The sequence below is a fragment of the Lontra canadensis genome, unplaced genomic scaffold (assembly GCF_010015895.1).
Source record: "Lontra canadensis isolate GAN:19392208 unplaced genomic scaffold, GSC_riverotter_1.0 scaffold74, whole genome shotgun sequence".
Taxonomy (NCBI): Eukaryota; Metazoa; Chordata; class Mammalia; order Carnivora; family Mustelidae; genus Lontra; species Lontra canadensis.
Genome location: NW_022631068.1, coordinates 883,066 through 901,848, shown reverse-complemented (window position 1 = coordinate 901,848; position 18,783 = coordinate 883,066). Strand labels below are relative to the sequence as shown.

Here is an 18,783-nt window from a genome sequence, read left to right as displayed (position 1 = left end):
TAAGACCTCTGCACTAAAAACAATACATTTGTCAGTTAAATTAAAGAAGACCTAAATAAATAGAGGAATACACCAGGTTCATCTTCTGTTTTGTGAAGTGTTCGTGTCTTTTGCCCATTTTTAAATTAGATTGTTTTTCCGTAGAAGTTCTTCATATGTTCTTGATTACAGGTTCTTGTCAGATATGTGTATTATGAGTATTTCTTCTCAGTCTGTGCTTTGACATTTCATTTTCTTTAACAACAACTTTTGAGGAGCAGTCTTAATTTGATAAAGTTCAACTTATCATTTTTCTTGTATAGTTAGTACTTTACAGCCTATCTCTGAGAATCTTTGCTTACTCCAAGGTCACTAAAATGTTCCTTATGTATTCATTGAGTTTTTGCTTCTGGTTTTGTTATGATTCATCTCAAATTAATTGTGGGGGTAGTATGTGATAAGAGGTCAAGGTTTATTTTTTTCTACATATTTATTCCCTTGTTTTAGCATTATTTGTTGAAAAGACTACCACTTCCCATTTCAGCAGCTAAAGCCTTTATTGAAAATTGGCCAAAAATATGAGGGTTTAATTCTGGACTCTCAAATTCTGTTCTAGTGGTATATTTGTCTATGCTTATACCAATACCATGCTGTCTTTTTTACTCTAATTTTTTAAAATGTCACATTTTTACTCTAAGTCTTGAAATGAAGTACTTTGAATACTCCAACTTCTTCCAGTCTGTTTTGGCTGTTCTTACTGCTTTATTTTTATATAAATTTTAAAATCAACACGTTAATTTCTGGAAAATTATCTTTTGGAGTTTTTTTTATTGGGGTTGGGTTTATATATAGGTGGATTTGGAAAGAATTAACATCTTAACAATATGGACTCTTCTGGTCTATGAACATGGTGTGTATTCCTCTATGTATTTAGGTCTTCTTTAAGTTAACTAACAAGTGTATTGTTAGTGCAGAGGTCTTGCACACCTCTGGGGGTCAATTTATTCCCAAGTATTTTATTTTCTGATGCTATTATGAATGTAAACTTAAAAAAATATTTTCTAGTTATTTGCTGCTAGTATACAGGAATACAGTTGATTTCTGTATTTTTATATTGTATATTGCAATATTGCTAAACTCACTAGTTTTAGTAATTATTTTGCAGATTCCTTAGGATTTTCTTTGTAAACAATTATCTGTGAATACAAATGACATTACTTATTCTTTTCCAATCTGTATGCTTTTTAGTTCTATACCTGCAGAGGAGTGTTGATAAGCAATGATGAGAGTAGATATCCCCTGCCTTCTCGTTTCTTAGGAGAAAACATTCAGTAGTTCACTAATAATATGATGTCCAACAGGTGTTTCTTAAATGCCCTTTACCAGATTGAGGAAGTTCTCTTCTATTACTAGTTTCCTAAGAGTTTTTAACTTGAGTGGGTATTGAATTTTGTTAAAACCATTTTCTGAATCTATTGTGATGATCATGTTTTTCCCCTTTGTTTTGTTATATAGTGAATTACATTGCCTGATTTCAGATGTTATATTACTTACATTCCTGAGATAAATTCTACGTAGTCATGATTTATTATCTATTTTACATATTTCTGGCTTCACTTTGCTAATATTTTATTAAGAATTTTTGCATTTGTCTTCAGATCTTTGTCAGGGTATAATGTCACCTCATAAAATAAATTTGGGGAATGTTCCTTCTACGTCTACTTTCTTAGTTTATATAGAATTATTTTACTCTTTCCTTAAATGTTTGAAAGAATTACCAGTGAAACCACTGGAACTGGACGTTTCTTCATGAGAAGGTTGTTGGCTATAAATATAATTTCTTTATTAGCTATAAGAGTATTTAGGTTTTCTATTTATTTTAGTGAGTGAATTTTAATAGTTTGTGTCTTGTTCATTTTATTTAAGTTGTCAAGTCTATTGGAATTAAGTTATTCACAATAATCCTTTATTATCCTTTTAATGCAAGTAGTATCTATAGTAGAATCCCCTCTCTCAATCCAAATATTGGTATTTTCGTTTCCTCTCTTTGTTGATCAGTCTTACTAGGGGTTTATCAATTTTATTGAGCTTTTAAATTACTAACCCTTGGCTTTATAAATTGTCTTTATTGTGTCTAGTTTGCATTTCATTGATTTCAACTCTTTATCCATTCAGAAAATCTCTGATTTGGGTTGGATTAGTTAATTTATTCATATTTAATATGATTATTGAATTTGATAGACTTAAGTCTTAAAATTTGCTATTTGTTTTCTGTTTGTTCCCTCAGTTTTTGTCCTTCTGTCTTTCCTTTCTTTCCTTTGAGTTAATTGAATCCTATTAGTATTAAGGTTTTATTTCTTTAGAGGAGTCCAAGGTTCACAGTAAAATTGAGGGGAAGGTACAGGGATTTCCCTTCCCCCAGATATGCATAGTCTTTCCCATTATCAGTATACCCCACAAGAGTGATATTATCAGTGGGTAGACCTATTCTGACATATCATAATGACCCAAAATCCGTAGTTTATCTTAGTGTTTGCTCTGGGTATTGTACATTCTACGGTTTTGTACAAATGTAAAGTAACATATATCCATCATTATGCTATCATGCAGAGTATTTTCACTGCCCTAAAAATCCTCTGTGTCCTGTCTTGTCATCCCTTCTTCTCCGACAAATGGCAACCCCTGATCTTTTTACTGTCCCCTTTTGAATCCTCTCTTAGTCTTCCATTTGAATTATTCTATTGGTATTTTAGCTATACCTCTTTGTATTTTATTTAGTTGTTGTTTCTAGTAATTTACTATAAATCCTTAATTGAGTCTTTTTTTAGCCTTCTTATAGTTCAAATTATGCCACATTTCACAAAATAAAGCAAACTTTAGCAATTTAATTCCATTTACTACCCTTATCCTTTGTGCTAATGTGCCATTGTTCTCACATATTTTACCTCTTCATGTGTTATAAATCCCACACTAGTGTTATATTTTATATTAAGTAGCCACTTGTCTTTTAAAAGCATTAAAAAATCAGGTGTTTATGGACGAAATACAGAGAAGAAAAAAAGTTGCTTTTTTAAAGTCACATATGTATCATTGTTGACGTTCTTCCTTTTTTCCTATATGTCTAAGTTTCTGTCAGATGTTCTTTCTCTTCATCTTGAATAATTTCCCTGAGTATCTCTTTTGGTATGGGTCTGCACGTAATGCATTTTTTTGGCTTTCATTTTTCTGAAAATGTATTTTTATATTTGTTTTTGGAGCATATACTCACCAGGTAAATCTTCGAACTGACTCATTTAATTTTAGCATTCTAAAGATGTTCTCTAGTTTTCTAGCCTTCATTGTTTTTTATGAATAATCAGCGATCATTTATATTATTGTTACCTTGTATGTAATATATCTTGTTTCTCTGGAACTTTCCTTTTGTCTTTGGTAGTCTGCAGTTTGGCTAGTGTCCAGGTATGGTTTTCTTTGAGTTTTTTCTGCCTGCATTTATCTGAATTTCCTGAACCTCTAAGATGATCATTCTCACCAAGTTCCAGTAATTTTCAACCAGTGTTTCTTCAAGTATTTTTCAGTCATGATTCTCTCTTTTCTTTTTGGAACTTCAATTACACATATTTTAAGATACTTAATAGTATTCTACATATTGCTCAGTCTCTGTTTATGTTTTTAGTTTTTTAAAATTTTCTTTGTTTTCGAGACTTGATAGTTTCTTTTGATGTATTTTCAAGTTCACTGGTCCTTCATCTGCACTCCAAACTTCTGAGAAATCCAATCAGTGAATTTTCATCTCAAATATACTTTTCAGTTCCAGAATTTCCATTTCTCTTTCTAATTTATTTCTCTGCCGAGTTTCCCCAATATGTCTATGTATTCATTATGACAATCTTTTCTTTTAAGTTCTCAAACACATTTATAATGGTTACTTTAAAGCTCTTGTTTGCTAATTACACCATGTGTGCCATAACAATTTCTCTTTCTGTTGAGGTTTTATTTGTTTGTTCTGTTTTATTGTTGTTATCTCTAGGTCTTATTTTAGTGGTTGTTTGCACAACTTGTAGTTCTTTTTTTTTTTTTTAAGATTTTATTCATTTGACCGAAAGAGAGAGAGAGCACAAGAGGCAGAGAGGTAGGCAGAGAGAGAGGGGCAAGCAGGCTCCCTGTTGAACAGAGAGCTCGATGTGGGGCTCCATCCCAGGACCCTGAGATCATGACCTGAGCTGAAGGCAGACTCTTAACTAACTGAGCCACCCACAACTTGTAGTTTTTACTATATATTGTACATTGTAGATTATAAATAATAGATTTATTATCAGTTCATTAGTAATCATTGAGACCAGTCAGAGAGAATTTCTCATTTAGTTTCCATGTTGATGTCTCCTTTGAATATATTTGTTCAAGTCACTAACCTGCTTAAAAGCTTTAAAGACTTCTTGGCTTGGCATTCAAGGTACTTAACAATCTGTCCCCTACTTACATTTCTAATTTCATCTCTTAGCACTCCTCTATTTTTTTCTATAAGCCCAAGCATAGCCAGCTTCTTTTAATACCCTAAAATCCTATCAATCTTTTGTTATAACTCTGTACCTTTGTTCACACTAATTCTCCAGCCTAGAATACTTTAAAATTCATACCTGCCAGTAAATTTTTCTTCTTCCTTTAAGATGCTGCTCAAGTACCAATGCATCTCTGAAGCTTCCTTGATAGTCATCTCTGTTCATTCCAACAACATCAATAGCTTCTCTTCTCTGCTTTCATAGTATTTTAAAATTACCTTTGTGGGCACTTATACTGTTTTGTAATTTTCTATTTATGAGTCCATTTCCCTCACTAAACCAAATCCCTCTTTTAAAAAAAGGCACATGTGTTATCATTCTTTGTATACCCAATCACAAGTTTGGGTCTATCTGAAATGTGTCAGAAGTATTTGCTGAATTAGTGCATAAATAAGTGATTACTAGGCACATTATAGAATTAGCCAAATTTCTTCCTTAGGGAGAACTTTATATATATACACATACCAAACACTTACTCATTCACTAACATAACCCTTGGAATTTACCCAGGAAGGGGGCCTCTCTAGGATTAGTTCAGGATCATTGCCATAGTCTATGATGGTTACACTGGCCTTCTTTCCAACCCACCTGGAAAAACTCAACTTTCTGTCTTCTCTTTAAATCATTTAAATCACAGATTTCTAAGGAAGTCTTTGCCTTGGCAATTTCTATTTTCTCCCCATGGACTATCTTACTTTGTCTAACTGAAAGTTTGCCTTTACCCAGACTATGATATGGGGAGACAAAGGATGAATTAATCAAACCAAGCCCCCTGGCAAAGCTGAAGGGAGCAGGAATTCCTGGAGTGCAGGGAATACTGCTTTCCCATGGTGCCTATTGTGGCGGTGTTGGCCTCCTGGCCTTCCAGTAACTGTCATTTAGGATTACTACCGCTTGTAATGAAAGACTCTTAGGTCAGTCTGAAAGCAGTAGTTTTTAGGTATAAAGCTTTGGGTCTAAGCTCCTTCAAACTGCTTTCTGTGAGGAACTATATTGTGAATAATGAACTCACAGATGAGTCCTCTGCTCTTAAAAGTAAAAGAGGTTGCTTCATAGAATTGGGAGACATTCCCTAGGACAATTCTGGATTCTGACACAGAGCATTGGCTATTTTAGAATAAAGTACTTTTTTTTTTTTTAACTTGGTGTTATTTTTAAAAATGAATGAAGCAGGTTGAAGTCACACTAGAGATATAGATTTTAATTATAACAGAAGGTGGATTTTAGGCTTCAACTATTTAGACTAATAGCACACCTTTTGAAAATAATTCTGTGTTATTCTATAGAATTTTCCTTAGGTGTTTAAAAAGGCTTACATAATATACAATCTTCATTTTAAAACTTCTGAATTTATACACACCTATCCAGTCATATGTATTTCTACTGCTGCAACAATAATTCCTTAACCATTTTGTTTCATGAAGCAAAGTTTAGGGAAGCTAAGGAACACTTTCTAAATATTCTTTTGGTTTAGTGCCTTCAATATGTCCTTAAAATTCTGACTCTGATCAGATATCAGATCTGGTTTAAAAGTGGTTTCAAACCTTGGCCTCCCTGGATAAGCCTCTCTTCAACTCGTGGTTTGCTGATATAACAGTCCTAGTTTAGGTCAGGATGTCCCCATTCATTTTCCACTTGACTTTCTTTGGAAGAGAGGAGAGGAGGCAAAAAAAAAAAAAAATGCACTTGGGGTGTTTCTATTTTCCATTTCCTAATTCACATTTTTATACTTTGTATTGTGCTTGAATTTCTAAATTTATGGGAACATTTGTTGTGAGTCCTATGTAATTAATTCACGGTCAGTGTCACATAGACCATATGTACTATGGGAGAAAGGGGCAAGGCCAATATAGGGTACTTGGTGGGGTGAGACCTGAGTCTGTCCCTTGGAAAAAGGGTAGAATTTAGTGGGATAGAAGAGAATAGGGAGGATATATTAAGACTGAAGTATGAATGAGAGAGAGAGATAGAACCTATGTAAGACATGTCTGGGAGAATCAGGGTCTAAAGTTAGGGGCTAAAAATCCACCATGATTTCTATCAGTCCATAGAAGAGTAAAACTTCGCATCACAATGAAATACATCTTTTAAATGAATAAATAAATAGAAGTCGACTATTTGGTTTTGCTGGAGGTGGAGAGAAAGCTAGGACAGTAAAAGCAGATCTCAAATGTTAATCACCTGTGGCATAGTAGTTAACTTAGAATAATATTGAAATGTTTTTGCATCTGACATTCTCCACAAGCCTGTCTCCTTTTATGTGTATGCATGCAAGTATATAAATTGCTGAATCCATGTCAGTTGTAAAGTAATGGCACTGAGGGCATCATAAATTACCGTGGTGATCCTCAGGAGAAGACACTGTCGTATCTGAATGAGTGTTTCACTTCCAGAGTAATGTATTCCTTCATCTGGCCCAGCAGTCAGCATATTGCCCTGTGTTGATGGATATTGTCAGCTGGAAGCTACACTACATTTCACTGCACAATAAACATGGCTGTCAAACCCATATAAAGTGAAATCAATTTATCCTGTATGGTCAGTGCATTTTAAATGAAATTAATGTACTGTGGGTATGGTGGCAAAAAGGTAGCAGATTAGTTATGCATCTTGGGGTCTGAGACTTTTCATGTAAGGGATCATTCTGTCTAGTAGGCCTAAAAGAAGGGATGTTTATAAAATATATTATTTTTGCATGTTTTTCAAATAGTGGCCCCTCTGCCCTCTTTCATGTTTAGAAAAGAATTGATAATATTAGCCGGTTGGGCCCTTTTATCCTGTCTTTTGTTTGCTATAAATGATGATCATATTTGTCAAATAATAGTGCACTTTAATGTTCTAATTTATTACTAGCTCTGACACAAACAAATTTCTACTTAATCAAGGTATCTAGAAATAGAGTAGAAGGGCCAGAGATTGATTGGGTCATGTTGTTCCTGTATAATCACTCCACTGAGCTGAAAGGCTTTACTTTTTCCAGAAAGTGGAAATGTTGGTTTTAATGTATATTTTGCTTCTAAACTTTTAGGAGTAGGCTTTCCTGTTTATGCAGCAGAAATCCTGGCTGACGCCATCAGTCCAACCACTTTACGTTTAGCTATAGAAGTTTCTCAATCTATCGCGGGGGGGTTATTTAGTAGATGCCACATTGCAAAGCATGCTTCGTGTGTCACGCTAGTAGGGTCCCTGAAAATGTTTCATTTATTCATTCATCTGTCCCATCATTCACTAATTTAACATAGTTTATAATTAAAACTCTATATGCCAAGTGCTTTACTAGAACGTAGGGATACAGCAGTGAACGAGAGCCAGTTCTTGCCATATTCTCAAAGGGATTTCAATCTAGTATGTTACTAGCCGGAGTCACCTCTTCGGAAATGATAAAATGTCAGAGATTTAGGTGTAGTTACGTAGGGAAACATTAAAGAATGACTCTTAAACAGCAGAAAAACATATCAGGACCCTTGAAATAAATGCCTTTTAGTCTACTAGTTTGCATAGAAGTTGAAAACCAATCTTTTACTTAATAAATATTTATTGAATATCTATTACATGGGAAATCCTGGGGATACAAGAATGAGTACAACATAAACACCAACTTTAGGGGTTTCATATTCCTGAGGATGGAGTGGAAAGATCAGAGAGAGATAGTCCCATAAACAAGTAATTACTTTGGAGCATGTAGCATAAAAGAAAGAGGAATGAATATAGCCCGGGGAACATCATTGCAAATGCTGTTCCTATGGCCTGAATTACCCTTCCCATCTGTCTTTACAGCCCTCCTCTATTCACGTGCTGATCTTTATTCATCCTCCACAACACAGCTTAGACATCGCCTCTGCTGACTCTCTTGTCTGATGCCCTCTTGGCACCCTGTTCACTTCAATATTGTAGCACTGATCGTACACTCTGTGATAATTGCCTGGGGTCTGTAGCCCCTCTGTTCTGTGTGCTCCCTAAAAGCAGAGTCTGTTTTATTTGCCTTTGCCTCCCTAAGCCCTGGCATAATGCCTAACTCATAGTAATTGCTCAGTTAATATTTTGTATCGAATTAATTAATTCGTGAAACACCACATTTGGAACAGGCCTTGAAGGATGAGTGGGACTTGTTTGCATTTCATGAAGAATGAGGAGAAGGGGCTTCCGGGCACTGAGAGGAGCAAGGGACAAGGCGTAGTACTGCGTGAAAGTATTCTATTTGAGGTAAAGAGATAGTCTGAAGTGCGGCAATTTTTGGCAAATGAGGCTAAAATGATAGGTGGGAGCCTGCTTTTGAAGGGAGGACCCGCAGCAGGAAAGGTTAATAAAATAATGCCAGTCGATGCCAAACCAACCCCGGCAACTGACTGTAGCAAGAATGTACAGGTGTATAAAACATGCAGAATTAATTCTTCCCTGTGTGTCTTTGAGGCCTCCATCAGAAGGGCCTGTAGAATCGTCATTTGAAACCATCTTCTCCCAAGAGGTCACTTAAAGAGCAGAGAAGGGCCTAGGGAAACTGGCCGAAGCAGGCACAAGCTGTGTTACGTTACTCAGATAATAATGCTTTGCACCTGTCTTGTTCTTCCTGCCCTGACATTACAGGAAGCAAAGCAATGAATGGCTCTGCAGCTAAACTACAGCAGTATTATTGTTGGCCAACAGGAGGCGCCACTGTGGCTGAAGCACGAGTCTACAGGGATGCCCGCAGCAGGGCCAGCAGCGAGCCACACATCAAGCGACCAATGAATGCTTTCATGGTTTGGGCGAAGGATGAGAGGAGGAAAATCCTTCAGGCCTTCCCCGACATGCATAACTCCAACATTAGCAAAATCTTAGGTGAGTGCAGTCTCTGATGCTGACCTTCTACCCGCCTTCCCCTGAGCCCCGAGAGTGGTAAACAGGGGCGTCCCCTGAGCCCTGAGGGAGACTGTGGTTTGCAGACGTTGGATGTAGCTCAGCGGGCTGCCTCGGGAGTCTTGGTTATCATCTCTGGGTCCCCCATCCCGCAGCCTGGCATTTAGGTTTAAGGGTTACAGGTCCCCGGGTGCTGGGGAAGGACTGACTAAAAACTTACTGTAGAGACAAAATTATTTACAGTCTGTTATATGCTGTGAATTTGGCAACTCAGAGAGGTCACCGCTAAACAGGAACCATGGAGACAAGCTCGATCTCCTCTTATTCAGCCTTCTTCAATCCCTAAGTTGCTACGTAACCTCAGAAAGGTGCACAGATGCTACAGTTTTCTGCTTTAGTGTTCTTGGGTTCTCACCAGGAACTGGGGTGAGCCCCCAAATCGTGTGCAATTCCTGGAGTGTTGAACAGGGCCTCGAATGATCACTTTAAAACTCATAGAATGAAACTGCATATACTTTAATAAGATATGACTAGTTCAGATTTTAGAGCAGAGACTTGAACACACAGACCACAGGGCAGAGGCCCATTTTGTGGTCAGTTGCCAGAGTGATTCTCCTGCTTCTCAGGATTAAACCAAAGCCTCATTCTCTGAGAGTAAAGCTTGCCTGGTGCAGATGATACAGTTTGGAATTCTTGTGTTCAACATATTGAACATATTTTATTCAACATGTAGCATTACCGTCAACATGTTTCCTCTTTAAAAAGAAAAAACACAGAAGGCACTGTTCTATTTAAGCTGTCACGATGTGACAAAATCTCAAAAGAAGCCATTTAAAAAGCTGAAAAACATTAGAGACTTAAACTGTGGTTTTCGTTTTTTAAATGTTTTGTTCAAAAGCAATAAATATTTAACCTTAGTAAATATCGGTGATCTGGACATACACAAATACACATGTTCTGTCACTGTATAAATAATTTAACTTGATTCTGAGACATGGGGAAGCAGTAACCTCTAAGAAAATTTAAAACATACATAAGATCAAATGGTGGTGAAATGTTAAGAAAAAATAAGTTGTTCCCTTTTGATTTTTGAATTTAAAGATGGATACTAAATGTCATCCCAATTAAACGGGGTGTTATTTTTAGAGATTCTGAGATATGATCTGGGATAGTGTTATTCCTTTTCAACTTAAGTACCTTTCAAACCAAAAAGCTCCTCATAGATATATTAAATTTTTATTCTAGTTAATAGACATTTAAAAGAAAATCAGTGTTCCTCTGTCCTTGAAATTTGAACTTAACTTTGAAATTTTCTTTTTTCCCCTTTTTTTGGCCATTTTAATAGCAGCATGAGTAGACTCTCATATGGGCACAGAACCTCTCTGTTTCCATTTTGGCAGCTGTGGGGAATCTATATTATTGGTGTGCGTTCTGTGAAAAAACTTATTAAGAATATAGTAAGTGTATTCATGAAAATATACACTTTAAAGCACAAGTATTTCAAGAGCACCAAGAATCCTCTGTTAAACTGGGCTTTAAGCTACTGGGAGTCAGCGGAACCCAGAGAAGCCGATCTGCATAGACTGTCTACACAACTTTTGCACAACAATCAGGAAAGAACAGGGATGGATGTGCTATTAAAGCAGACCAGGATATTGCTGGCTACAGAGAATATTTGCACAACTTTCCATTTGTTTATGTATGAAAAATCTCCACTGAAGAATAGCTAACATCCAGTCAGCACAGCTGTTACCGCTTTATTCACCAGCGAGACACAAAAATGCAATTTGATACATGTAAAAAAACACATCCCTTCTTCGTCAAGTGTTTAGATAATTCCTTATAAACAATATTAGAGAAGTGAATACTTTTCCTTCTTCCTCTATAAACCACATTAAAAATTTTTGTGCTGTCACTGGTACAGGTTTAAATGAACGTTTATAGTACTTGAAGATGGTGTATATAATTCCAACTGTAGCTTCCGGCTCGAAAGCTAGAACTTCTTAGGTAGGGTTTAGGCTTTTTAATTACCCCGGGGCCGGGGGCGACGGTGTCCACAGGGGTCTTTTATATACGGAAGGATAGCTGCATCTACTGACATCTTATCACAGAGTAGCCTCCCTAAAGCTGCTTGGACAAGGGTGGGAGATGTTTGAATCTCTGCAACCAGGAGAGCTTTTCCTGAGAATCCCATCAGCCTTGAGAGTCCCCGTTGGAAGTGTAGGTTTTTCACCCCTTGAGAGAGAAAGACAGATCGATAACCGGGGAAGGACCTTGGCACAGGAGGTGATCTTTAAGCAGAAGAGATGTGTTTTAAAATGATACGTCTTTTGTAGCACCAGCTTTAAGTTATCGACAGAAATAATGTAATAAATGTATCACATGCGAAGTTATCTTTTGCTTTTTGCGTCTATGAAAGACTACTTGGGAGGCTCTGTGGTGTGTGTTGGCAGGGGCTACACAGAGCGCCCGCGAGCGAAGCCGTGGGAAGGTGTATACGGTATTCGCCACCAACATGGGGCCCTGACCACTCGGGTACTGAAGGCTATTTTTATGTTTAGGGTCTCGCTGGAAATCCATGTCCAACCAAGAGAAGCAACCTTATTATGAAGAGCAGGCCCGGCTAAGCAAGATCCACTTAGAGAAGTACCCGAACTATAAATACAAACCTCGACCGAAACGCACCTGCATTGTTGATGGCAAAAAGCTCCGAATCGGGGAGTACAAGCAGCTGATGAGGTCTCGGAGGCAGGAGATGAGGCAGTTCTTTACCGTGGGGTGAGTGTTCCCGAACGTGGCCACCTGGGCTTTCCCTTCCCGGTAGGAAACCGCAGGCTGGCTACCGGCAATGTGGTTGGGAAGGAGATCAGGGAAGGGAGGAGGTCAAGACCTACCCAGGGGCTTGGCTGTGGTGATCTTTGCAGTGTTTTATATATATATATATATATATATATATACACACACATATATATGTGTGTATACACACACACACACACACACACACACGGTCTCGCAGCCTGGCTCCTGCTCAACAGCTCAAAACAAACCTGGTCGCCCTCTCCTTGTCTCCCAGACTAATCTAAGATGTTCCGTGCCCACACACAAAGTTGCTGGTAGTTTATTTAAGCAGACATGCAGGGAGAAAGAATAAAAACTAACTTAAGAAATCCCCAGAAGCTTTCCAGCTTCTCTGGGTGGTGCTTCTGATTCTAATCACAATAGTCTGCTTTTGTTGTGGGATCTACCACAAGATAATTGGCCTTGACATTGGTTAGAGGACCTCATTTTTGGCCTAAGATCCAGAACTCCTGTTGCAGTAAATTATTCTGTGGTGGAAGCAATAACAATGTGGATTTTCTTGCTTAAATCAGAAACTAGACATGTTTTTGATATCTTCAAGTCTGATTTCATGTCATTTTGTTTAAAAATTAGGTAATAGATTTCTGGTATAAATTTCGACTTGGCTGACTGGCTGTCTGCATTGAAAAGAGGCCCCTTGTAACCACAGCAGTTGGGATAAGTGGGGGTGCAAATGCCTGTCGGTTCCAGCAGGCCCAGGCCAAGAAGCCCAGGAGGTTGACAAACCAGAGGACCTTTCTGGAGGCCCTGGCCTGAGGCAGCTGCAATCCGATTGGGGAGATGCTTGGGATAGGCCTGAAGAGAGAGCAGTGAGTGAAAAGGCATCTGGATTTGCTGTTAACCGGGGGAGCACCGAGGGGCTATTATATGGTGGGGGAATGGGACAGCTGCCCCTGCAGGTGAGGAAAACATGTACCTTAGAGCAAAAGTAAAGAGCTGTTTATTTTTAAGGACACTAAAAAAAAAAAAAAAAAAAAAAAATCCACAAAATAAAAAGTTGGTTTCAGAAGCCTATGTTTAGAAGCATAAAATTAATTTGGAATAGTAAATAGAATAAGAAAAAGAAAGGCCAATGAAAGCAGTCTGGGTCATGAATCTGTGCCCTACCCTAGAGAGTACTGCGGAGGAGCGTGGGCTCCAGAGCTTGACTGCTCAGGTTCAAGCACTGTGCCACCCACCTGGGCAAGTTACTGAGCTTCTCTGAGCCTCTCTTTCCTCATGTACGAGATGGAATAAATAACAGTACCTGTCTCGTACAATGGTTGAGAGCATTCAGTGAGGCATTGCTTTTTGAAGTACTTTCAAAGCGCTTAGTACATGATCAATAAAGGTGAGTTTTTATCCTTATCCTTACTATTAAATATGGATTTGCTATCACAATAAAACTATATTTTAGGTTATACCAGATAGTCAATGGGTTTCTTTACACCGTGGCAGAACTATTTCGAGGCAAAGGGAGGCTTAAGTCACTTTGTTATTTGAGAATCCTACTCTATGAACAGAGGAAGCCGTGCCATACTAGGTTTATCAAATTCTTCTGTATTATAAATGTTTGCATTTTTAAAAATAATGCTTTAACACCAGAAGTACAATGCAGTATCAGAAGGCTATTTGCTGGCGATTTAGATGATTTATGAAAAATACCGATTCATAGTGCCCTTTGAGAAGCATAGTCACATGAAACAAAATACACACTTATTTTAACTGGGTGATGATGTCTTCTTTTAATCCTGTCTCTGAGACTTATATAATCTCCTTTGAGCAGAGAATCAGAGTTTAAGTTTGAGATCCTTTGTGATTCCCCCTCTTTTTTCATGCCGTGTCTCTGTGTACCTAACGATACACAATGGGTCTCTTTTGCCATAGTCTGGAAGGCTGTCAGAAGTACCATTTTAGTTCCCTGATACTTATTTGAAAATATGAGATGCAGTAGTTCTATTTGACTTATTTCCCCTTACCTGAGGGTACATGGATCAAAATACCCAACACATGACAACCCCTGTCAAATTTTTGAAACATTAAAACAACTCAACATCTATCATTTATTGTCTACTGTATCCTGTACACTAGACATTTTAGATCTACAAGTCACGTAATCCTCCAAATAAGATAAAGAAATCAAGGTCCTGTGGCTGCCAAAAAGTGAGAAACGATAAAGGTTTAAATCCAGGTCTCTGCCTCCATCATGCCTAACAACTGAGGAGTTGTCCTTACCACAGCTGCCTCAAAATATGCCTCATCACCCCATTCTGGCACACTTAAGAGCACAGCTGTGCTAACTTGGAAAAGGGCTCCCAGGACCTTTGGTTGTGGTACGTGATGGCATTAAAGCAGCTTTGGCCTTTAGAGACAAAGGATCCTGTTCCTGGTAACGTAGGGGATCCTTCATAGAAGGGTCATTTTGGACTGTGGAGGGGGGCTACAGAGATGTAGGCAATGACCAGAATGTCTTGTTCTTTAATTTTCAATGCTGAGTATTTCCTTCTGCGCAGCTTTGGTAATATTTGCAACCCAAAGCCAGGTATTATTTCTACTTAAGGATTCGTATTCTCTTTTAAATAGTTGTGTTTGATAGATTATTAACTCCCTGAGGTTCATCTTTGGAAATTCATCTTCATTAGATGTGAGGTTATTACAAGAGGGAAAAGAAACAAGAAATTCAAAGATTGCTATTGACTTCTTGAGGGAATGGGGGTGAGATCAATTTTTATAGCTGATTTTGAAAAGACATGCATAACTTTCGAGCCAATAAAATTACATATATTGCTCAGCATTGTCGTGCATTTTACTGACAATACAACTAAAAGTTCATTGAGCTAGATTTTTTTTCACTCGGCTATTATGAAATAAATTTACCAATAATATGAAATGGAATAACATTAGCTCTTACCTTAGACTTAACCCCTTTGATCAACAGGTTAAGTATTAGAACTTTTAATAATTTCAATGAGTACTATTAATGTAGAAATTAGGGCACATGTAGCTACATCATTGTCTTTTCCTAAAGAATTCTGGCCCAATGTACTTCCACTTATTTGAAGTTTATTCAATAACTTACCTGTGAACGCATAGAGGATTATGCAGGTGCTATAAAATATCAAATCTTGGGCTACTTTTTGAATAATAACAGTAAATTATTGAATACTTACTTTATACTATATACTGTGATAAGTGATTTATATAGATCTTTGCAAATACAACCAATTTACAAGATAAGCAGTATCATCCTCACTATGGGGTTGAAAAACAAAGGGTTCAGTGATGTTAAATAATTTGTCCAAGGCCACACAGTTAGTAAATTGCAGAGCTGAGGTTTAAACCAGGCTTACGTGAAGGCAAGCCATGTGACCTTTCCACCCGTACACACGTCCCTCACTTAGAGCCTACAAACTCCTTAGAGGTTATGTAGTGCAGTGCTTATGGACACCAATTCTAGAACCAGACTGTTCTGTCTCAAATACCAGATCTGCTTCTTCCTAGGTTCAGCAACTAATGCACAGCAATCGTTATTCCTCTGAAGTCTCCACTTGCCCTTGGGAAACTTATTCAAACTCTCTGCCCCTCAGTTTCCTCATAAATAGAATGGAGAGCTGACCATAATACCTACCACATGGGGCCCTTCTGAAGATTGAATAGCTTGATCTATCTAAAGTGCTAAAAACAATGTCTGGCACATAGGAAGCCCTGAATCAGAGCAAATATTATTATTCTAGAAAAATAATGCTACCTGGCATGTATGTATCTCATATTATAAAAGAATTATATTCTAGTGCCTTATGCTAGAAGGGATTTGAACATTTGCCATTTTGATCTTAATCCGAAAGAGGTTGAATCAAACCTATGACGTACTTATAAATATAATTGATTAGCATAGGCTGGCTGTACAATTTTCAGTATTGTCCTCCTATAGAGAAAGCCAGATTAGGGTTTCTAACAGGCAATATAAAAAGATTGCTATTCTTTCCACTTCTTACTGCAGTATTAACTACAGAGATGTACGACGTGTAGGCTTATCTCCTAATGAAACGGACTTCATTGTCTTCATTTATAGAGGCTGTAAAGGTCTGAAAGAACAGCAAACAAGGGGGATTTGCCCAATTAATACATGGGGGTTTTTTGCAATTGGTGAAGCTAGACGATATTCCAGGAACATTCCTGTGATTTGGAAGCCACGCAATAATGCTGAGCTCTATCGGGGTTGGCTTTACCCTTTGCTGGGCCTGGGAGGAGGGGTACTCAGCCATCTCTGCTCATATCCACCACATCCGTATACCTTCACAAACATCTACAACTTTTGTTTTGGTGTCCGCATGCGTTATTTGTAAAGCCCAATACTTGCCAGCTATTCCTGTTTGTGAAACCTGCAGTGTTTGAATTTTGACTTTGCAATTGATCTGTAAAGGAAGGAAAAATGCTTTTCAGGAAAGTATTTTCTGATAGACAAAGCTTGAGCCTGCTGGCTGGATTTTCCATTTTGTTAATTGATTGGTCCGTCAATTGGTAAGGACTTATTTGAAACCAGTGAGGTGCCCAGCACTGTACTAAATTAATATAGGACATGAGGCATTAATTCTGTACACAATGAGCTTTCAGAGAGTGTTCTAGTCAGAGAAACCAGATGCATATATAAACATATTAGCAAATAACAGTTTGTTATACATACATGTACACAGAGAGAAGAGAGACTACACCACATAGTGCTGCACATAATCTGTAGTGAACTACTAATTCTGATTTTGTAGGTGAGAGCAAGCAAAGCTCAGGGGAAGAGAGCTTGCTATGCACTAGGACTAACCATAGGTCATCCTGGAGGAAGGGGTCTTGAGGTTTGAGTAGGGTCAGGCTGGTGGACGTTGAGGTCAAGATTCCTATTTTAGCAGGAAGAAGAGCCAGGAACACATGAAGGGCAATGCAGAAATGTTCAATAGTTTAAAAATGAAGCTAACCTAGAGGTTAGTCCTGGCAGTAAAGAAAAGTAAGAGAGGTAGGGCGGAGCAATATTTTGGAAACCCTTGAAAGCCATGATTTGGCAACTATAATTAGCCACGCTCACTTGATTTTTCAGTCTTTTATTATGCTGGTAACAATGGGAAAGCAAGGCCAGCATGATTGTTAGCTTATGATTTTGTGTCCACAGAATCAGCGGTAACTTAGAAGTGGCCTCAGAAGTAATATACTTCAAGTAGCCAACTGCTGTAGGAGCCTCACTGAGTTCTGCTTGGACTACTCTAGGGCTAGAGAGCTTACCACTTCCCAAGGGAGCTAGTTTCTCTGTGGGCATGTCCTAATGCTAGAAAGTTCTTTTCACTGAGTGGCGATCTATCTTTCTGCTACTTGGTTGGTTAATTCTAATCCTCTTCTTTGGCCCCTTTTCTAGAGCAAGTCTCTTCCTTCTTTATAAAGACATTCAAGCATTTAAAGATGGTTATAGTCACATTCCTTCTCCACTATCTTCCCTCGCATATGTCTAGTCTCATTAAGTCTTTTCTTCTCTCAGATAGGTTACCCAGCTTTTTTTATTTGTCCCCCTCCATTCACTAGTTCGTTCATTCATTTGTTCATTCATTCATTCGTTGCATGTATGCAGTATGAAATGTGCATACTGTGTTCCAGGCATTGTCTAAGTTCCAGAGCTATATCAGTGAAAATGCCTGTCCTCGTAAAGCTTATATTCCAGTGGGGTAAGGCAGACAATCAATCAACAATGAATAAATAAATATCAAAAAGTAGTAAGTGCCTTAGAATAAAGTCAAGTAGGGAAAGTGTAGGGAGTGTCAGAGGATGGAGTGCAATTTTAAGAAGAGCGGCTACAGAAGCTCACTGAGCAGCTCCCACTTGAGCAGCTCAGGCCTGCAGAGTGAGGGAGCAAGCTGTGTGGTCTCTGGGAGAGGAATCAGGCAGGAAGAGCAGCCACTGTAGAGGTCTGGAGGGAAGCTTGCAATTGGCATGTTCAAGAACTAACGAGGCTAGAGTAGTAGGAGAAGAGTGGGTAGGTGGGAAGAGGCAGAGATGTCAGAGAGGTAATAGGGAGTCAAACTGTGAAAGGACCTTTGGCCTTTGTGAAGACTTGAAATCTGACCATGAGTGAGATGGAAAGGCACGGAAGGGTCATGAGCAGAAGAGTATTACAATCTGATTTAGGTTTAAAAAAGATCACTCTACGGTTTTGAGTATTGTTTGAAGGGGAGATGGCTGAAATAAGGAGGCAGACTCTTACAATAAACCAGATTAGGGTTGGTGGTAGCCTGGATCAGATTTGTAGGGGTGGAGGTAGTAAGAAGTAGATGGATTCTGGATGGATTCCTGACAGTGGACCACTAGAATTTGCTGATGGACTGGATATAGGGTTTGAAAGGATATACATACAGTTACCAAGGATTGACCCAGGCAGCCAGAAAGATGAAGTGATCATTAACCGAGATCAGAAGGCCCTTGAGAGGAGAGGTATATGGCGATGATCAGCAGTTTGGTTTTTGGATCTGTAAGGTTGAGATGCTGTTTTGATATCCAAATCAAGTAAGAAGTTATATACATATATGACTCTGGAATTTAG

At 38.2% G+C, this 18,783-nt stretch overlaps 1 protein-coding gene across 1 annotated transcript in view; it reads left to right on the top strand.

Moving 5' to 3' along the window:
* SOX6 (SRY-box transcription factor 6) overlaps positions 1 to 18,783 on the top strand; it is a 595,512-nt gene that overhangs the window by 570,174 nt on the left and 6,555 nt on the right. The window contains exons 15-16 of the mRNA XM_032881120.1: positions 9,120 to 9,353; positions 11,933 to 12,149. Coding sequence (XP_032737011.1) covers positions 9,120 to 9,353; positions 11,933 to 12,149 — 451 coding nt within the window. The remainder of the gene's footprint in view (positions 1 to 9,119; positions 9,354 to 11,932; positions 12,150 to 18,783) is intronic.